Here is a 14,228-nt window from a genome sequence, read left to right as displayed (position 1 = left end):
GAGCTTCCTCCTCCAAACTCCAGTGGAGCCACCATAAAGGATTTATCCTCATTTTTCAGCTGAGGAATCTGAGACTGAGAGATGTTACATAACTTGCTCAAGGACACAGAGCTAGTTGAACCTAGTGGATCTTAGTTCAAAGCTAGTGCTTTGTTATGAAACCACAATATTATATTGGTCCCTTACTTAGTCTATCCTATTTTATCCTCAGGACTAAATAGATCTGGGATAGTAAGCTCCTTTCAGGGAACTGTACATTCTGTCTAATACTTCTATTGTTGAGACTGCTGGACAACAGCTCTCTCTCCCTGGGTTTGTAACACAAAAATGGGAAGATTTCACCTGTATGGATGGATACCATGGAACAGATATGATCAAAGTCTGTGACATTAACAACTGTTCATAATATTTTACATTCTTAGCAGAGGTGATTTTCTTTCTGCTTCGTTTAAAACTTTTTAAAAACTGTGACCATTTATCTTCGTTCCATCCCCTATACATACCCTAGTCCTCCTTGTCTCCCAGATATAGTCATTATAGTTTTTTCTTTGCTGGTATGCTGATGCACCAAATTTGGCTAATCCTTACCCTGGTGGTACAAGAATACCTGCAGAATTATCTTGAGTCATATTTAAACAGGGAATGTGATATTTGACCAGCCACATACACACATGACTCTGTAGAATGGGGATGGGGTGGTTAGTTCCATAATGAGTTTATGCAAAAGTAGAGCAGGGAGGACATGTCTCTTGAATACATACCTTTTGATGCCCACACATTTAATCAACTAACATTTACTAAGCCCTTGCTATCAACTTAGATCCCAGGAATAGAGTGATGAACAAGAGCAACAAATTCTTTGCTCACACTTAACAAAAAGCACATGATAGAAAATCAAAGAGAAGAGCAAGTATAAACAACCATGGCTCAAATAGGCTTAGTATATTCAAGAAACAGAGTAAATACGATTGCGACTGCACCCTAATGAGTGAAGGACAGAATGTTACAATAGGCCACATCATGTAGGATGTTAAAGAAAGCAAGAAGACATGGGCATGTTTAGCACTGAAGTATTGAAAATGGAGTCAAGAAGAGCCAAATTGATTGAACCAAATTTTACCTTATTGGCTGAGACTTAAAAACATTTCTGGTGGCTTTAGCTTCATGGCTCTTAAAGAAGCTGTCAAACATCTAATAGAATTAAATGTTCTTACATTTGATCCCTAGTGGCCATATATTAAACCCTAAGAACCTACACTGAGGAAGAGAGAAAAGCAATAGCTCACAATCTACATTGTATAATGGGGTTACATCTGAATATCAGAATGGAAGTGTATCTTCAGATGACACAGGCATCACATAGTCAGGAGTACTTGCCAGTAATTAACTTCACTAGAAATCCAAGTAGCAGTCATTTTGATTAACTTAGTTTGTAAACCCAATGGGCAGCAGCCATCTGCACTCCTGTGTTTTGTATGGTGTCTGGCATATTGTGAAATTTCAATGAATACTAAGAAGTACAAATAGTAACAATCATTTGAGGCCATCTTAAAATTATTGGTTGGCATGTTAATCCCATTTATCAGGATTGTTTTTACTTAGTTGTAAAAATACTCGGTTTTGAATTATCCCTGGCACTTTTGTTTTTTAACAGCAGGTATCCCTTGATGTTTAGAACACATATGATTCTGAAATGTCTCACCAAGAGATTTACAGTTGACCTTCTTTTGAGTCTTACCAGGCTGCTTCTGATCTCTTCCTCATACTTTCCAGATTTCTTTTGTGAGGTTGATATCTTCTGGAGTCTAGGTAGAGTAGGGTAGGGAAATGTCATGGGATATATATAGGGAAATGAAGGCAGAATTCAATTTCATAAATACCCTTCTATTATGGGTTAGCCCAGTAATGTCCAATTTCTAAAGCAGCTTTATGGTAAAATTCAATGTTGAAATTCCTTTATAATTCTAGTTTTGATGAATAAAATTAATCCACTCTGCTAGGATTTGTTCTTTGTAGGAACCCAAATTTGACCCCTGACATATCTCAGTAAACACCTTAAAAAGCTATGTGAGTTAATGGGTATCTTCTATATGTTGATCTGTTTTTATTTTTATTTTATATTGGAGTATAGTTAATTAACAATGATGTGCTAGTTACAGGTGTACAACAAAGTGATTCACTTATACCCATACAAGTTGTTGATCTGTTTTTTGGTATGTATCCTATAAAAGAAAATGTTGGCTTAGAAACCAATGGAAAAATTAACAATCCTTGGAATACCTGTTAAGGGACTGGCCATAAGGGCAAACCAGAAATGGCTATAGCCCTAGTTATAGACTTTCTCATAAGTTTTTGCTATCAGATTGTCAACATAGCAATGTTTACCACTGGGAAAGCAGTCTGACTGTTTTACATTTCAGAAGATGGGTACAGCTGCTCTATGTAGCTATCTCATGGCCAGAGATGTCCACATTAGCATTTTGTTCCATATCTTCATGTCAGTTGAAGTAGAAAAATGTTCTGTGTTGTTTCCATGTTGTTTCTGATTTCTAGGCAAGGTCCTAAGTGGAAAAGTCAACATTCTTGAAATATACAGAGTAAAAACATAGGTGTAAACACCCAATAAAGCCATTTTGCTATTTCTCTATCCCTACAGAAACTCGACATATTGCATGAAGGTGTCAATGTCCTTGACTGTTGCAGAGAATGAATCAGGTCTGTGCTACAATAGCAGGATCCGCTATTTGGAAAAATCTGAAGTCACTAAAAGAAAGGAGATATCCTGCCCAGACATGGATGACTTTAAAAAGTCCGATCAGGAGCCTGATGTTGTGTGGTACAAGGTAACTCAGCATGATGTCAAATGCATTTTTTTACCCTAAGTCAATAGCTGGCTTGGGGAGATAAAAAGGGAGAGATTTTATTTTGAGTTTTTGGTATTAGATATTTCACTGAGAAGAATCAGCAGATCCACAGCTAAATAATTCAGAGCTATGATCCCTATATATTACTGGTTTTCATGTACTTCCATCAGCAGGTGTCAGAAGCAATCCCAGCTTCTCCAATGACTAAAAATAAGGAAAATATCCCTTTACCCCAACTCATGAGAGCAAATGGGAAGAAGAGTGAAGACTGAAATAACACATGAAAGAAATTATTTGAGGGACCTAGAAATATTATTCACTGTTAGGAACAAAGGCCCATCTTTACAAGGAATGGTGCTTACAAGAAATAACAACGATTATCATGGTCTATATTGTGAGAACCACTGCAGTCAGTGCAGAGGAGAGAAATGGGCCCAGTGCAGGATATGTGAACACTGGAAATAACGTGTTTATCTGGAAATAAACCACACTCAAAGGTTGTACAGATGAGAGTTGAATGAAGGAACTATTTACAGAGGTGTGGTTAGGGTTAAGGGAACCAAAAAGGGAAAAAGCTGTAAATTACCGCTCCTAGGTCTAGAGTGGCAAGGGGAAGGAGCTGTATCTCTGGAACCTGGCAAGAGCGGAGCAGGCCTGTCAAGAGCTGTGGCCTTAGAGGAGCATATTAACTGTGGAAAACAGAGAGGGAGTGGATAGAATGGACACCCTAACCCCTCTTAACTCCCGCCTTCTGGTTTCTTGCTAGTGTCTTCCCTCCCACCATGTGAGTTCAAACAGAATTCAGAAAGCAAAACCAGGGGGTAGAATCAATAGTCTTCAGCTTCTCTGGGCCCAGAGTAGGTCAGACAAAGGCAGAGCATGGATCTAGGGCAGGAAGCAGAAAAATAAACATACAACCTTTCAACTATGATATTCTGGCTGCGAGCCTGGGGCACTGTGGTTCTAAAAGAGGACTGAGCACCCTCTGCCACCTCTGAGCCACACTGGTTGGCCCATGGTGACCATATATGACTATATATGGTGGCCAGAGGTGACCAAGGGGGTTTTCTGCACAGGTACTGTGCACATTATTGCAACCAAACATACATAAAAGGTAGGACAGGTTGTTTCTGTAGTATCTGACAGACCCTCAGTTTCCAGGAAAGCCTAAACCCTAGCTCCTACAGTTGTCAGGTGCTTTTACATTTGGAAGTTCCTCTATCGTCATGCCTGGGGGAACTCGACAAGAGACAGCAAGAGCATGTCCTGAACTAGAACCTCAAGTCTCTTTGTGAAGTGTCATCCTCCTTTTTTTTTTCTTAATATTCTGACACATAAAAAGGAACATGATGTTCATTATGCATAAATATAGAATATCCATACTTAGTGGGACCCTTCATGCCATCATCAGCCTTGTTAGTAGTTCTTTTTTCTTTAATTTTTTTTTTTTTTTTTGGCCACGCTGCATGGCATGTGGGATCTTAGTTCCCTGACCAGGGATCAAACCCGCACGCCCTGCAGTGGAGGTACAGAGTCTTAACCACTCGACAACCAGGGAAAGTCCTAGCCTTGTTAGTATTTCTTAATCACTTACTATGTGCCATTTGCTGTGCTAAGCTTGGTCTCTATGTTATCTCACTTAAGTCTCAATGCAACTCTGTGTGGTGGGCGCTATTATCATCATTTAACAGAGGAAAAAACTTGAGTCTTACAGGAATGTAGAGACTTGTCCAAAGCTACTCAGCTAACAAAGCTTCATTTTATATTCAAGGCAGTGTGGTTCCAGAGTCCATTTTCTTAATCACTAACCTCTCCTGCAATAGGCCTGGAGCTAAACCCAGCCTCGATTGCAGGCACTTCTTTAAGATGAGTAAAAAAGGTTTTATTTCAATTTTATACTTCAGGAAGGGAGGTTGACTAGCTCAAGGGTTAGCAGCTAGGACTAAACTCCAGGTCATCAGCTTTCTCTTACAGTGTTCATTCTATCTCATCTTTTTGTCTTTTCACTAAATTCTTTTTTCCCCTTTCTTCACATCTCTATACATCACCATAGTCATTGTCTACCAAAGCAGTTTATTCCTTGGAAAAAGCTAACCCTCACTCTTTCTTAGAAATGGACCAATGATGGTGAAACAAAGGGCTTTTCCAGCTCTGCCTGGATAATAACATTTAATATTTGTATAACATTTTACAATTGATAAATAATAAGCATAATGATAGGTAATATTTATTACTTACTATATGCCAGACTCTATTTTAAGTGCTTTAGATGGATTAACTCAACTTCTAGTTTCTCAGTCTCAATCTTAAGTCTTATGTAGGTATTATTATTATCCCCATTTTACAAAAGACATGACTGGAGACTCAGACGAGTTAAGTGACTCAACAAATGTCACACAGCTGTTTGTGACTTGCAGTTTGGCTCCTGGGCCCTTCCACTTAGCCATTACACTATACAAATGGATCAGGATAAAAAATTAAAACCAAAAGTTAAAGAGTCTGTGAAGCTCCCAAATGCATTGTTAACCCCACTTTTCACACATGGTTTTAAGTAAATCCTTGAAAAATTGACATATTAGGAAAACGTTTCCTTTTTCGCCAATACTTCGATAATCTGCCTTGCTTGCTTTGTAGTCTGTGCATTTCCTACCAGACTGAACATGAAGTGATTTTGCTCTGGCTACAACAATGAAAAAAGGAGGACACATTTGTCTGGAGTTAATTCTGGTGCATATCCAAAGTTAGAAATGTACAATGTATTATCTCCAGTGTTTTAACAGTGAAAAGTATGTGTTGCATGATCCTTTTCCCAGTCTTCTTTTCAAATATATGTAATCTTTAAACTTGTTTACTTTCCAACCATCCTGTTATGACAGGCCTTTGAGGACTATTCTTCCATGCCTGCAGGTAATCACAGGTGAATAGGAAGGTAGAGGTGGCTCATATGGCACTGGGGCGTGTTCATAAAGATGAATGAGTAAGCCTATCCTGGTTGTCCTTGGAATGTAAGAGATATGCATAAGGGGGCTGTAACTCCTCTATCTGAACTCTGTTAGCAAAAGGAAGTGAGGAGAGGGGCTACACTTTCAGCACTTCCTCCTGACGCTATGTATGGGGCTTAAATACTAGAACAGAATATACAATTATGTCAATGCTTTTGGAAACATTTTTGAAATGAGAGATAAAGATTATTTTCTTTATTGAACTAAGAACACAAGAACAACCTCATTATTCACTGAGAACACTTGACACAAGAGTGTAGAGTCCCTTTATCCCATTTCTAAACAAAAAAATTCCCTAACCTTAATAGGACATTAGGAATGAAAATACAAATATGTTCCTTGGGGTAAAACGCATATCTGTGTCATTAGTTACCTCTGCTGATAAAAGGCTGATGTTAATGAAGTCAAGTCTTCCAGTTTGAATCCTCCTTTTTCTTGCCACAATTATCTTAATTTCAGATGTTTGCCGTTGGTTATAATGGAATGGTTGAGTGCATTATGGATAGGTCAGTGCAAATTCATTCATTCAGTTAGTATATATATACTGGGTGCCTACTATGTGCATGTTGACTATATATATCTAATTCATTTTTAATAGCTGTATCATAGTTCATAGGCTAGATATAACCTTGCTTTATTCAACCATTTTTCAGATGGATATTCAATTTTTTCTAGTTTTTTAAAAATAATCCAAGTATTGCAGTAAACATCCTTGAAAACATACTTATATCCTTACATCCATGGCGTACAAGATAGGAATGATCTCTGTCAGTTCTATTATTCAGTATTGTTTTGGAGGTTCTAGCTGATGCCATAAGAAATTTAAATGAAATACACTATACAAACATTGGAAAAGGAGGACAAAATAATCTTATTTTTCAGATTGTATAATTGTATACCAAGAAAACCCAAGAGATTAAACAACAACAAAAAAATAGAACTAATGAGATAATTTGATAAGTTAGCTTAATAAAAATATACAAACTATTCAATAATTTTTATTTTTGCCAGTAATAATCGGTTAGATATGTAAAGGAAAAAATGAAATTATCCCATTTACAACAATGAAAAACTGTAAAACACTTTGGAATACATTTAACAAAGATGGGAGGAGACCTATATAAAAATATAATTTTATTGAAGGACATAAAATATAGTCTAAATTAATGGAGAGACAGAACATATTTCTGCATTGGAAGATCTCATAGAAAAAAAGATCAGTTATTCCCAATATTATATAAATAAGTAATCCAATTTGCTAAAATATGAATTTTTAGAAATTAGACAACATGATAAACATTATAACATCATATGGATGAGTGAATATATCAGTTTTGCAAATGAAATTTTGGAAGAAAACATTAATAAGAGGGGACTTAGTCTAACTGAGACTGAACTTACTGCAAAACAGTAGCAATTAAAATAGTAAGTTTAAGAAAGCATAAATAGATCAGTTAAATAGAATAGAGAATCCAGAAACAGATAAAGTATGTATATACGAGAATTTAGTATATAATAACATATCATTTTAATGGGTTTGGAGGGGGGATAATGGCTTATTAAAAATGATGTGCACATAATTGACAATTCACTTGCAAAAAATAGATATCTGACTCATACCATGTTTAAGAAAATTGCAGATGGATTGTGAGGAGTTAATTTCATCTCCTAAATAATAGTCTAGGAATGACCATTTCTAAATGCTGTCACTCATTACAATGAGATAAGTTTCCAAAGTTAAGAGCTTTACAGTTATTTATCTTGCTAAACATTCTGACAGTTTTCTTTCTTTTTTTTAAATGCTAAGTTGGGTAGTATGGAGTTTTTTTTTAATTTAATTTTTATTTTATATTTGAGTATAGTTGATTTACAATGTTGTGTTAGTTTCAGGTGTACAGCAAAGTGATTCAGTTATACAGATACATATATCTATTCTTTTTCAGATTCTTTTCCCATATAGGTTATTATAGAATATTGAATAGAGTTCCCTGTGCTATACAATAGGTCCTTGTTGATTATCTATTTTATATATAGTAGTGTGTATATGTTAATCCCAAACTCCTAATGTATGCCTCCCCCCGACCTTTCCCTTTTGGTAACCATGAGTTTGTTTTTGAAGTCTGTGAGTCTGTTTCCACTTTGTAAATACGTTCATTTGAGCTTCTGCTGAAAAATCAGCTGTTAACCTTATGGGCATTCCCTTGTATGTTATTTGTTGCTTTTCCCTTGTTGCCTTAAATATTTTCTCTTTGTCTTTAAGTTTTGTCAATTTGATTAAAATGTGTCTTGGCATGTTTCTCCTTGGGTTTATCCTGTATCGGACTCTCTGTGCTTCCTGAACTTGAGTGTTTCCTTACCCATGTTAGGGAAGTTTTCAGCTACTATCTCTTCAAATGTTTTCTCAGGCAGGTTCTCTCTCTTCTCCTTCTGGGACCCCTATAATGCAAATGTTGGTGTGTTTGAAGTTGTCCCAGAAGTCTCTTAGACTGTCCTCATTTCTTTCCACTCCTTTTTCTTTATTCTGTTTTGTGACAATTATTTCCACCAGTCTGTCTTCCAGCTCACTTATTCCTTCTTCTGCCTCATTTATTCTGCTATTGATTCCTTCTAGTGTATTTTTCATTTCAGTTATTGTATTGTTTATCTCTGTTTGTTCTTTAAATCTTCTGGTTCTTTGTTAAACATTTCTTGTACCTTCTCAGTCTGTTCCTCCATTCTTTTTCTGAGATCTTGGATCATCTTTACTATCATTATTCTGAATTCCTTTTCAGGCAGATTGCCTATCTCCACTTCACTTAGTTGTTCTTCTGGGCTTTTATCTTGTTCCTGCATCTGGAACATGTTTCTCTGCCATCCCATTTTGTCTAACTTTCTGTATTTGTGGTCTCTGTTCTGCAGGCTGTAGGATTGTAGTTCTTCCTGCTTCTGGTGTATGCCCCCTCGTGGGTGAGGTTGGTCCAAGGTTTTGTGCAGGCTTCCTGGTGGGAGGGACTGGTGCCTGTCCACTGGTGGGTGGCGCTGGGTCTTGTCCCTCTGATGGGCAGGGCTGTGTCAAGGGGTGTGTCTAGAGATGGCTGTGGGCTCAGGACAACTTTAAGCCCCCTGTCTGTTGATGGGTGGGTCTGTGTTTCCACTCTGTTTGTTGTTTAGCCTGAGGTGTCCCAGCACTGGAGCCTTCAGGCTGTTGGGTGGGGCCAGGTCTCGGTGCCAAAATGGTGACCACCAGGGAAGCTCACTCTGAGGAATACTGCCTGGGGTCTCTGCCACCAGTGTCCTTGCCCCTGTAGTGGGCCACAGCCAACCCTTGCCTCCCCAGGAGAGCCTCCAAGACCCACAGGTAGGTCTGGCCCAGGCTTCTATGGAGTCACTGTTTTGCCCACAGTCCCAGTGCACGTGAAACCTTGTGTGTGCCCTTGAAGAGTGGAGTCTCTGTTTCCCTCCATCCTGTGGATCTCCTGTACACAAGCCCACTGGTCTTCAAAGCCAAATGCTCTGGGGGCTCCTCCTCCTGATGTCAGACCCCCAGGCTGGGGAACCTGACATGGGGCTCAGAACTCTCACTCCTATGGGTGAACATCTGTGATATAATTATTTTCCAGTTTGTGGGTCACCCACTCGGTGGTTATAGGATTTGATTATATCATGAAAGTTCCCCTCCTACCGTCCTGTGGTTTCTTATTTGTCTTTGGATGTAGAATATCTTTTTTGGTAGGTTCCAGTCTTTTTTGTCAATGGTTGTACAGCAATAAGTTGTGATTTTGGTGTTTTCATGAGAGGAGGTGAGCTCAAGTCTTTCTAATCTGCAATCTTGTCTCCCAGAAAATCCTGACAATTTTCTTAAAGAGGGAAAAAGAAGGTCATTGAAGACCTTGTAATACCACAGCCCAAATGGCCGACACATTTTGGCTATAAAAATGGTTTGGCAAAATGCTTGGGGTTTTTGAATCCCTTTTGAAAATGTATTGATATTAGTATGTACCTTATTTTGTAACCATAAAATTGCATTCCATCCTGAAAATCTTAATCTATTTAACTAGAATTTTCAAAGATACTTTTATCCGGAAGGAATGAGCTAGGAATCCCATGAAGGCTTCAATTTTGTATGCCCTAAAACCACAATCAGTGACACAAGATTTAAGACCCGTTTATCCTTGTTTTTATTTTTAGGTATGCCATTAGAAATGGGAAAATGGTTATTTATTATTTGCAAATTATAGAGAAGATGGGTTGCTATTTGAGGAATGGGTATTTAATATGTGTAAGAAGCACTGGTCTTTGAGCCTGGGGACCTGGATTCTGGTCACCATTACACCATTAATGTGGATGAGTAATTGGATGACCCTGGGCCTCTATTTTCCCACATATAAAATAGATATAACAATGTATGTCATATATCTCAGACATGTTATAAACATCTAATGACTAAAGTCCTTGATATTTGCTGCTACTATAGAAAGGAAAAAGTTACATAGAAAGCTAGAAGCAAAGTTAGGACATCTCAAACTCCAATTGGGAATTTAAGATTGAGGGTTTTTAAAGTCCTGTTATTCTGTATAATCTACAAACATAAAATGCATCCTTTTTACTTGAACAACTTGATGTGTTTTGGCAAATATATACACCACAAACAAGATACAGAACATTTTCATCATTGCAATTTTCTCCATGTCCTTTTGTATTCAGTCCCTTCCTCCAAGCCCCAGTCCTTGCTAAAAAGATATGTTTTCTATTCCTATGGTTTTGTATTTTCCAGAATGTCATATAAATGGAATAATATGATATGTAGCCTTTTGTGCCTATCTTTGCTCACTTAGCATAATTCATTTGAGATTTGTCAATGTTGTGGTATATAACAATAGTTCATTCCTTTTATTGCTGAATAATAGTCCAATATTCCACTGTAGAGATGTACCACTGTTTAGCCATTCACCCATTGATGACCATTTGCTGCTGGGTTTTGGTGATTAGGAATAAAGATCTTATAAGGTTGAGTTTTGACTGTCCAATTTCTGGATTTATCAAAGTGATATGTTTTTGTCAACTTCTATAATTATTGACATGTTTGTTTTTCTCAAATTTAACAGGAGTTTGCTATTGATCTTTCCTAAATTGTTATAAGAATCCAGACTTTAAAGGGTCTTCCTGTGTATCCTTAATGGCATTAATGACATTTGAGGGATAAAAACAGATCAAAGTAAATTAAAGCCTTTTAAGCAATGTCTCTTTTTATAATCTGACTACCTTCTATATATCCATTAGAATGATCTTTTAGAAATGCACATCTGATCATAGTGTGCCACTATTTAAAGCACTCCAATGATTCTATAAAAACTTTTAGTTAGTAGTTCCTTTTTGTTGAGTATTTACAGGGCCTGACACTGTGCCACACATGTTCATTAATTAGCTAATTCAATTCTTAGAACAGTCTTATGAGATAGGTTATATAGTGACAGAGCTGAGATTTGAAACCTGACAGTGTACAAATATCTTAGAATGGAATTTAAGGCTTTTAGTATCTGGCCTCCGCCTACTCATTGCCACTCTCAAGAGAGCAAAACTATTCATATTTTTTTGTCCACTCCATGGTTTTTCACATCTGAGTTCTTCTACACATGTTATTCCCTCTGTCCTGTATGTCCTGCTTGCCTGCCTAACTTTTATATATTGTTCAAAACTCATTTCATTTGCTTATAGTAACCTATCTGTACACCAAACCTCTCTGTCATACCCAGTCTGGTATGATCTAGTCTGGTAATCTTGGATGAGCCAGCATTAGAATGACTTCAAATATTTCTTCTGTTCCTTTCTCACTTTCTTCTCCTTCTGGTATTCCCATTACATTTATGTTACATCTTTTGTACTCCTCTCACAGTTCTTGGATATTCTGTTCAATTTCTTTTCATTCTTTTTCCTCTGTTTTTTAGTTTGGGAGGTTTCTATTGATATACCTTCAAGCTCACTAATTCTTTCCTCGGCCATGTCCAGTCTATGAATATGCCTATCAAAGACATTCTTTATTTCTGTTACAGTGTTTTGATTTCTAGCATTTCTCTTTTGATTCTAAGAGTTTCCATCTCTCTTCTGTTCTTACATATTGTCCACTATTTCTATTAGTGTCATTAACATATTAATCATACTTATTTTAAATTCCCAGACTGGTAATTCTAAAATTTCTGCCCTATCTTAGTCTGGTTCTGATGCTTCTTCTTTCTCTTTGAACAGTGTTTTTTTCTGTCTTTTAGTATGCCTTGTAAATATTTTTAAAAATCCAGACGTGATGTACTTGGTAAAAGGAACTGAAGTAATAGGCCTTTACTGTGAGCTTTTTTTTATGTTTATCTGGCTAAGAGTCAGGCTGTTTTTACTACTTGCTGTAGGTGTTAGAAGCTAAAAGTCTCTCTGGTGTCCTTATTTTTTACTTCCCTGTTATCTTTCTAGAGATATATTTTTTTTTCTTTTTTTTTTTTGTGGTACGCGGGCCTCTCACTGTTGTGGCCTCTCCCATCCTGTAGCACAGGCTCCGGATGTGCAGGCTCAGCGGCCATGGCTCACGGGCCCAGCCGCTCCGCGGCATGTGGGATCTTCCCGGACCGGGGCAAGAACCCGTGTCCCCTGCATCGGCAGGCGGACTCTCAACCATTGCGCCACCAGGGAAGCCCCTAGAGATATATTCTTAAATAAGGTCTGTGTTGTGCATTTCTTTCAACTGTAATATCGTGTTATTATACAGGAGCCCTATTGATGTGCTGGTAAGGTGTTGGGCAAGGGAAAGCATTCTATAATCCTGTGATTAGATTCCGTCTTTTAGTGAGCCTAGTCCCTGGCCTGTGACCATCATATGTGCTTCTCAGCTTCCTGTAAGACAGGAAAAATAGAGAGGACTGGAGCTGGCTATTTCTTTCCCCACTTCAAAGGCTAGAGGAGGCTGGGGTTGTATATTTCCTGTACCCCACGTCTTTTATGGGCAGGCTCTTTGGGTATATTTCAAAATGGTTTACTTTCCCCATCCTTTTCCAGAAGCAGGATTTTTCTCTGATGTTCAGTCTGAGAAGAACCTGGTGGGGCTCATGGAGGTAAACCTTACAGAAGTGTGGGCTGCCTTCCAAGACTGGGCCCTCAGGGATTTTTTATTTCTCAAGCTAGTTCACACTTAGTCTCCAGAAATTACTCAATTATCCTTTAAGTGTTCCTACCAGTTGGCTCCTGAGGCTGTTTCTGCTCCCAGTAAACTGTGATTCTCTGTATCTACCTGTCTCTCCAGTTTCTGGGACAGTGGCTTTTACTGTGACCTCAGTTACCTGATGGAAATAAAAGAAGTTATTGAGTTTCAGTTTGTTCAGCTTTTTTCTTGTTGTTAGGATGGCAGTAATAACTTTCAGGTCCTTTATGTGTCAGATAAGAAAGTAAATCAACCCCTTCATTGGAATGGTAACTTTGGATTGTCTTTTGGATTGTCTCCAGACTCCTATAGAAATATGAGTCACATTAACTCCTAATAGTTATTAACATATCAAAATAGTTGTGTATGTAATTTGAAAGCTGGATGCTGAGGGTAATGACAATGATAGAATAATAGTTAATATTTATTGAGTGGTTTTAGCATGTGATGCTCTATATTACAGAGGATTTATATGCATTACCTCATTTAATCCTAATAATTACCCCTATTTGGTATATAATATGATTATCACCAACTTTTTAAAAATAGGTGAAGCAACTGAGGCTTAGATTGGTTAAGTAGTATGCTCAAGAACATATAATTTGGGATTTCATCCCAAGTATTTGAATGTGGGATTTATACTGAACTGCTGTGGGGGTACCAAAATTCAACATTAGGACTGTGAAGATAGAAAGTTAGAGGAAAAGAACTAGGGAGGGGAAGGACTCTCTGCAGTGGGTTATCCTAGGCATTTGGAGTGGAAGTACAAGATTGATACCCAATTCACAATTGTGCTCCTATCTCTTCCATCTTTAAAGTGAAGAAAGTTCAGGTTTCCTACAAATTGTTAGGCAGAGCCTAGATGCTCTGTGGAATAGTTCAGTCTCCAGGGCAAAGGAGAGAAGTTTGGTGTGAGGGAATGGGTGTTAAGTATTTGAAGAGGACCAGAGGGTATGTGATTGCCTTATGGTTGCACAGCTGCTTTGTGTCTGAAATTCAGAATCAGAATAAATATTTAAATGAATCTTCCTCATGTTCTTGCTGTGAGAAATGAGTCATGTGCTCTGAATAGCACTGAAGTAACCATGACTAACAAATCAAACTGATTGAAATACACCTGTGGTTGTGATGATGCTATCTCAGAAGTAGACTGTGAATGTAGTGGTGAATATTTCAGGGTGGGAACTCCAAGATCCAAATATG

At 37.7% G+C, this 14,228-nt stretch overlaps 1 protein-coding gene across 1 annotated transcript in view; it reads left to right on the top strand.

The window, feature by feature from the left end:
- IL1RAPL2 (interleukin 1 receptor accessory protein like 2) overlaps positions 1 to 14,228 on the top strand; it is a 1,145,014-nt gene that overhangs the window by 641,143 nt on the left and 489,643 nt on the right. The window contains exon 4 of the mRNA XM_060292358.2: positions 2,657 to 2,843. Within this exon, the coding sequence (XP_060148341.1) occupies positions 2,657 to 2,843 (187 nt within the window). The remainder of the gene's footprint in view (positions 1 to 2,656; positions 2,844 to 14,228) is intronic.

The sequence above is a fragment of the Globicephala melas genome, chromosome X (assembly GCF_963455315.2).
Source record: "Globicephala melas chromosome X, mGloMel1.2, whole genome shotgun sequence".
NCBI classification, from domain to species: Eukaryota; Metazoa; Chordata; class Mammalia; order Artiodactyla; family Delphinidae; genus Globicephala; species Globicephala melas.
Note: the sequence above shows the minus strand (reverse complement) of the source record. Positions and strands in the feature narration are given on the sequence as shown.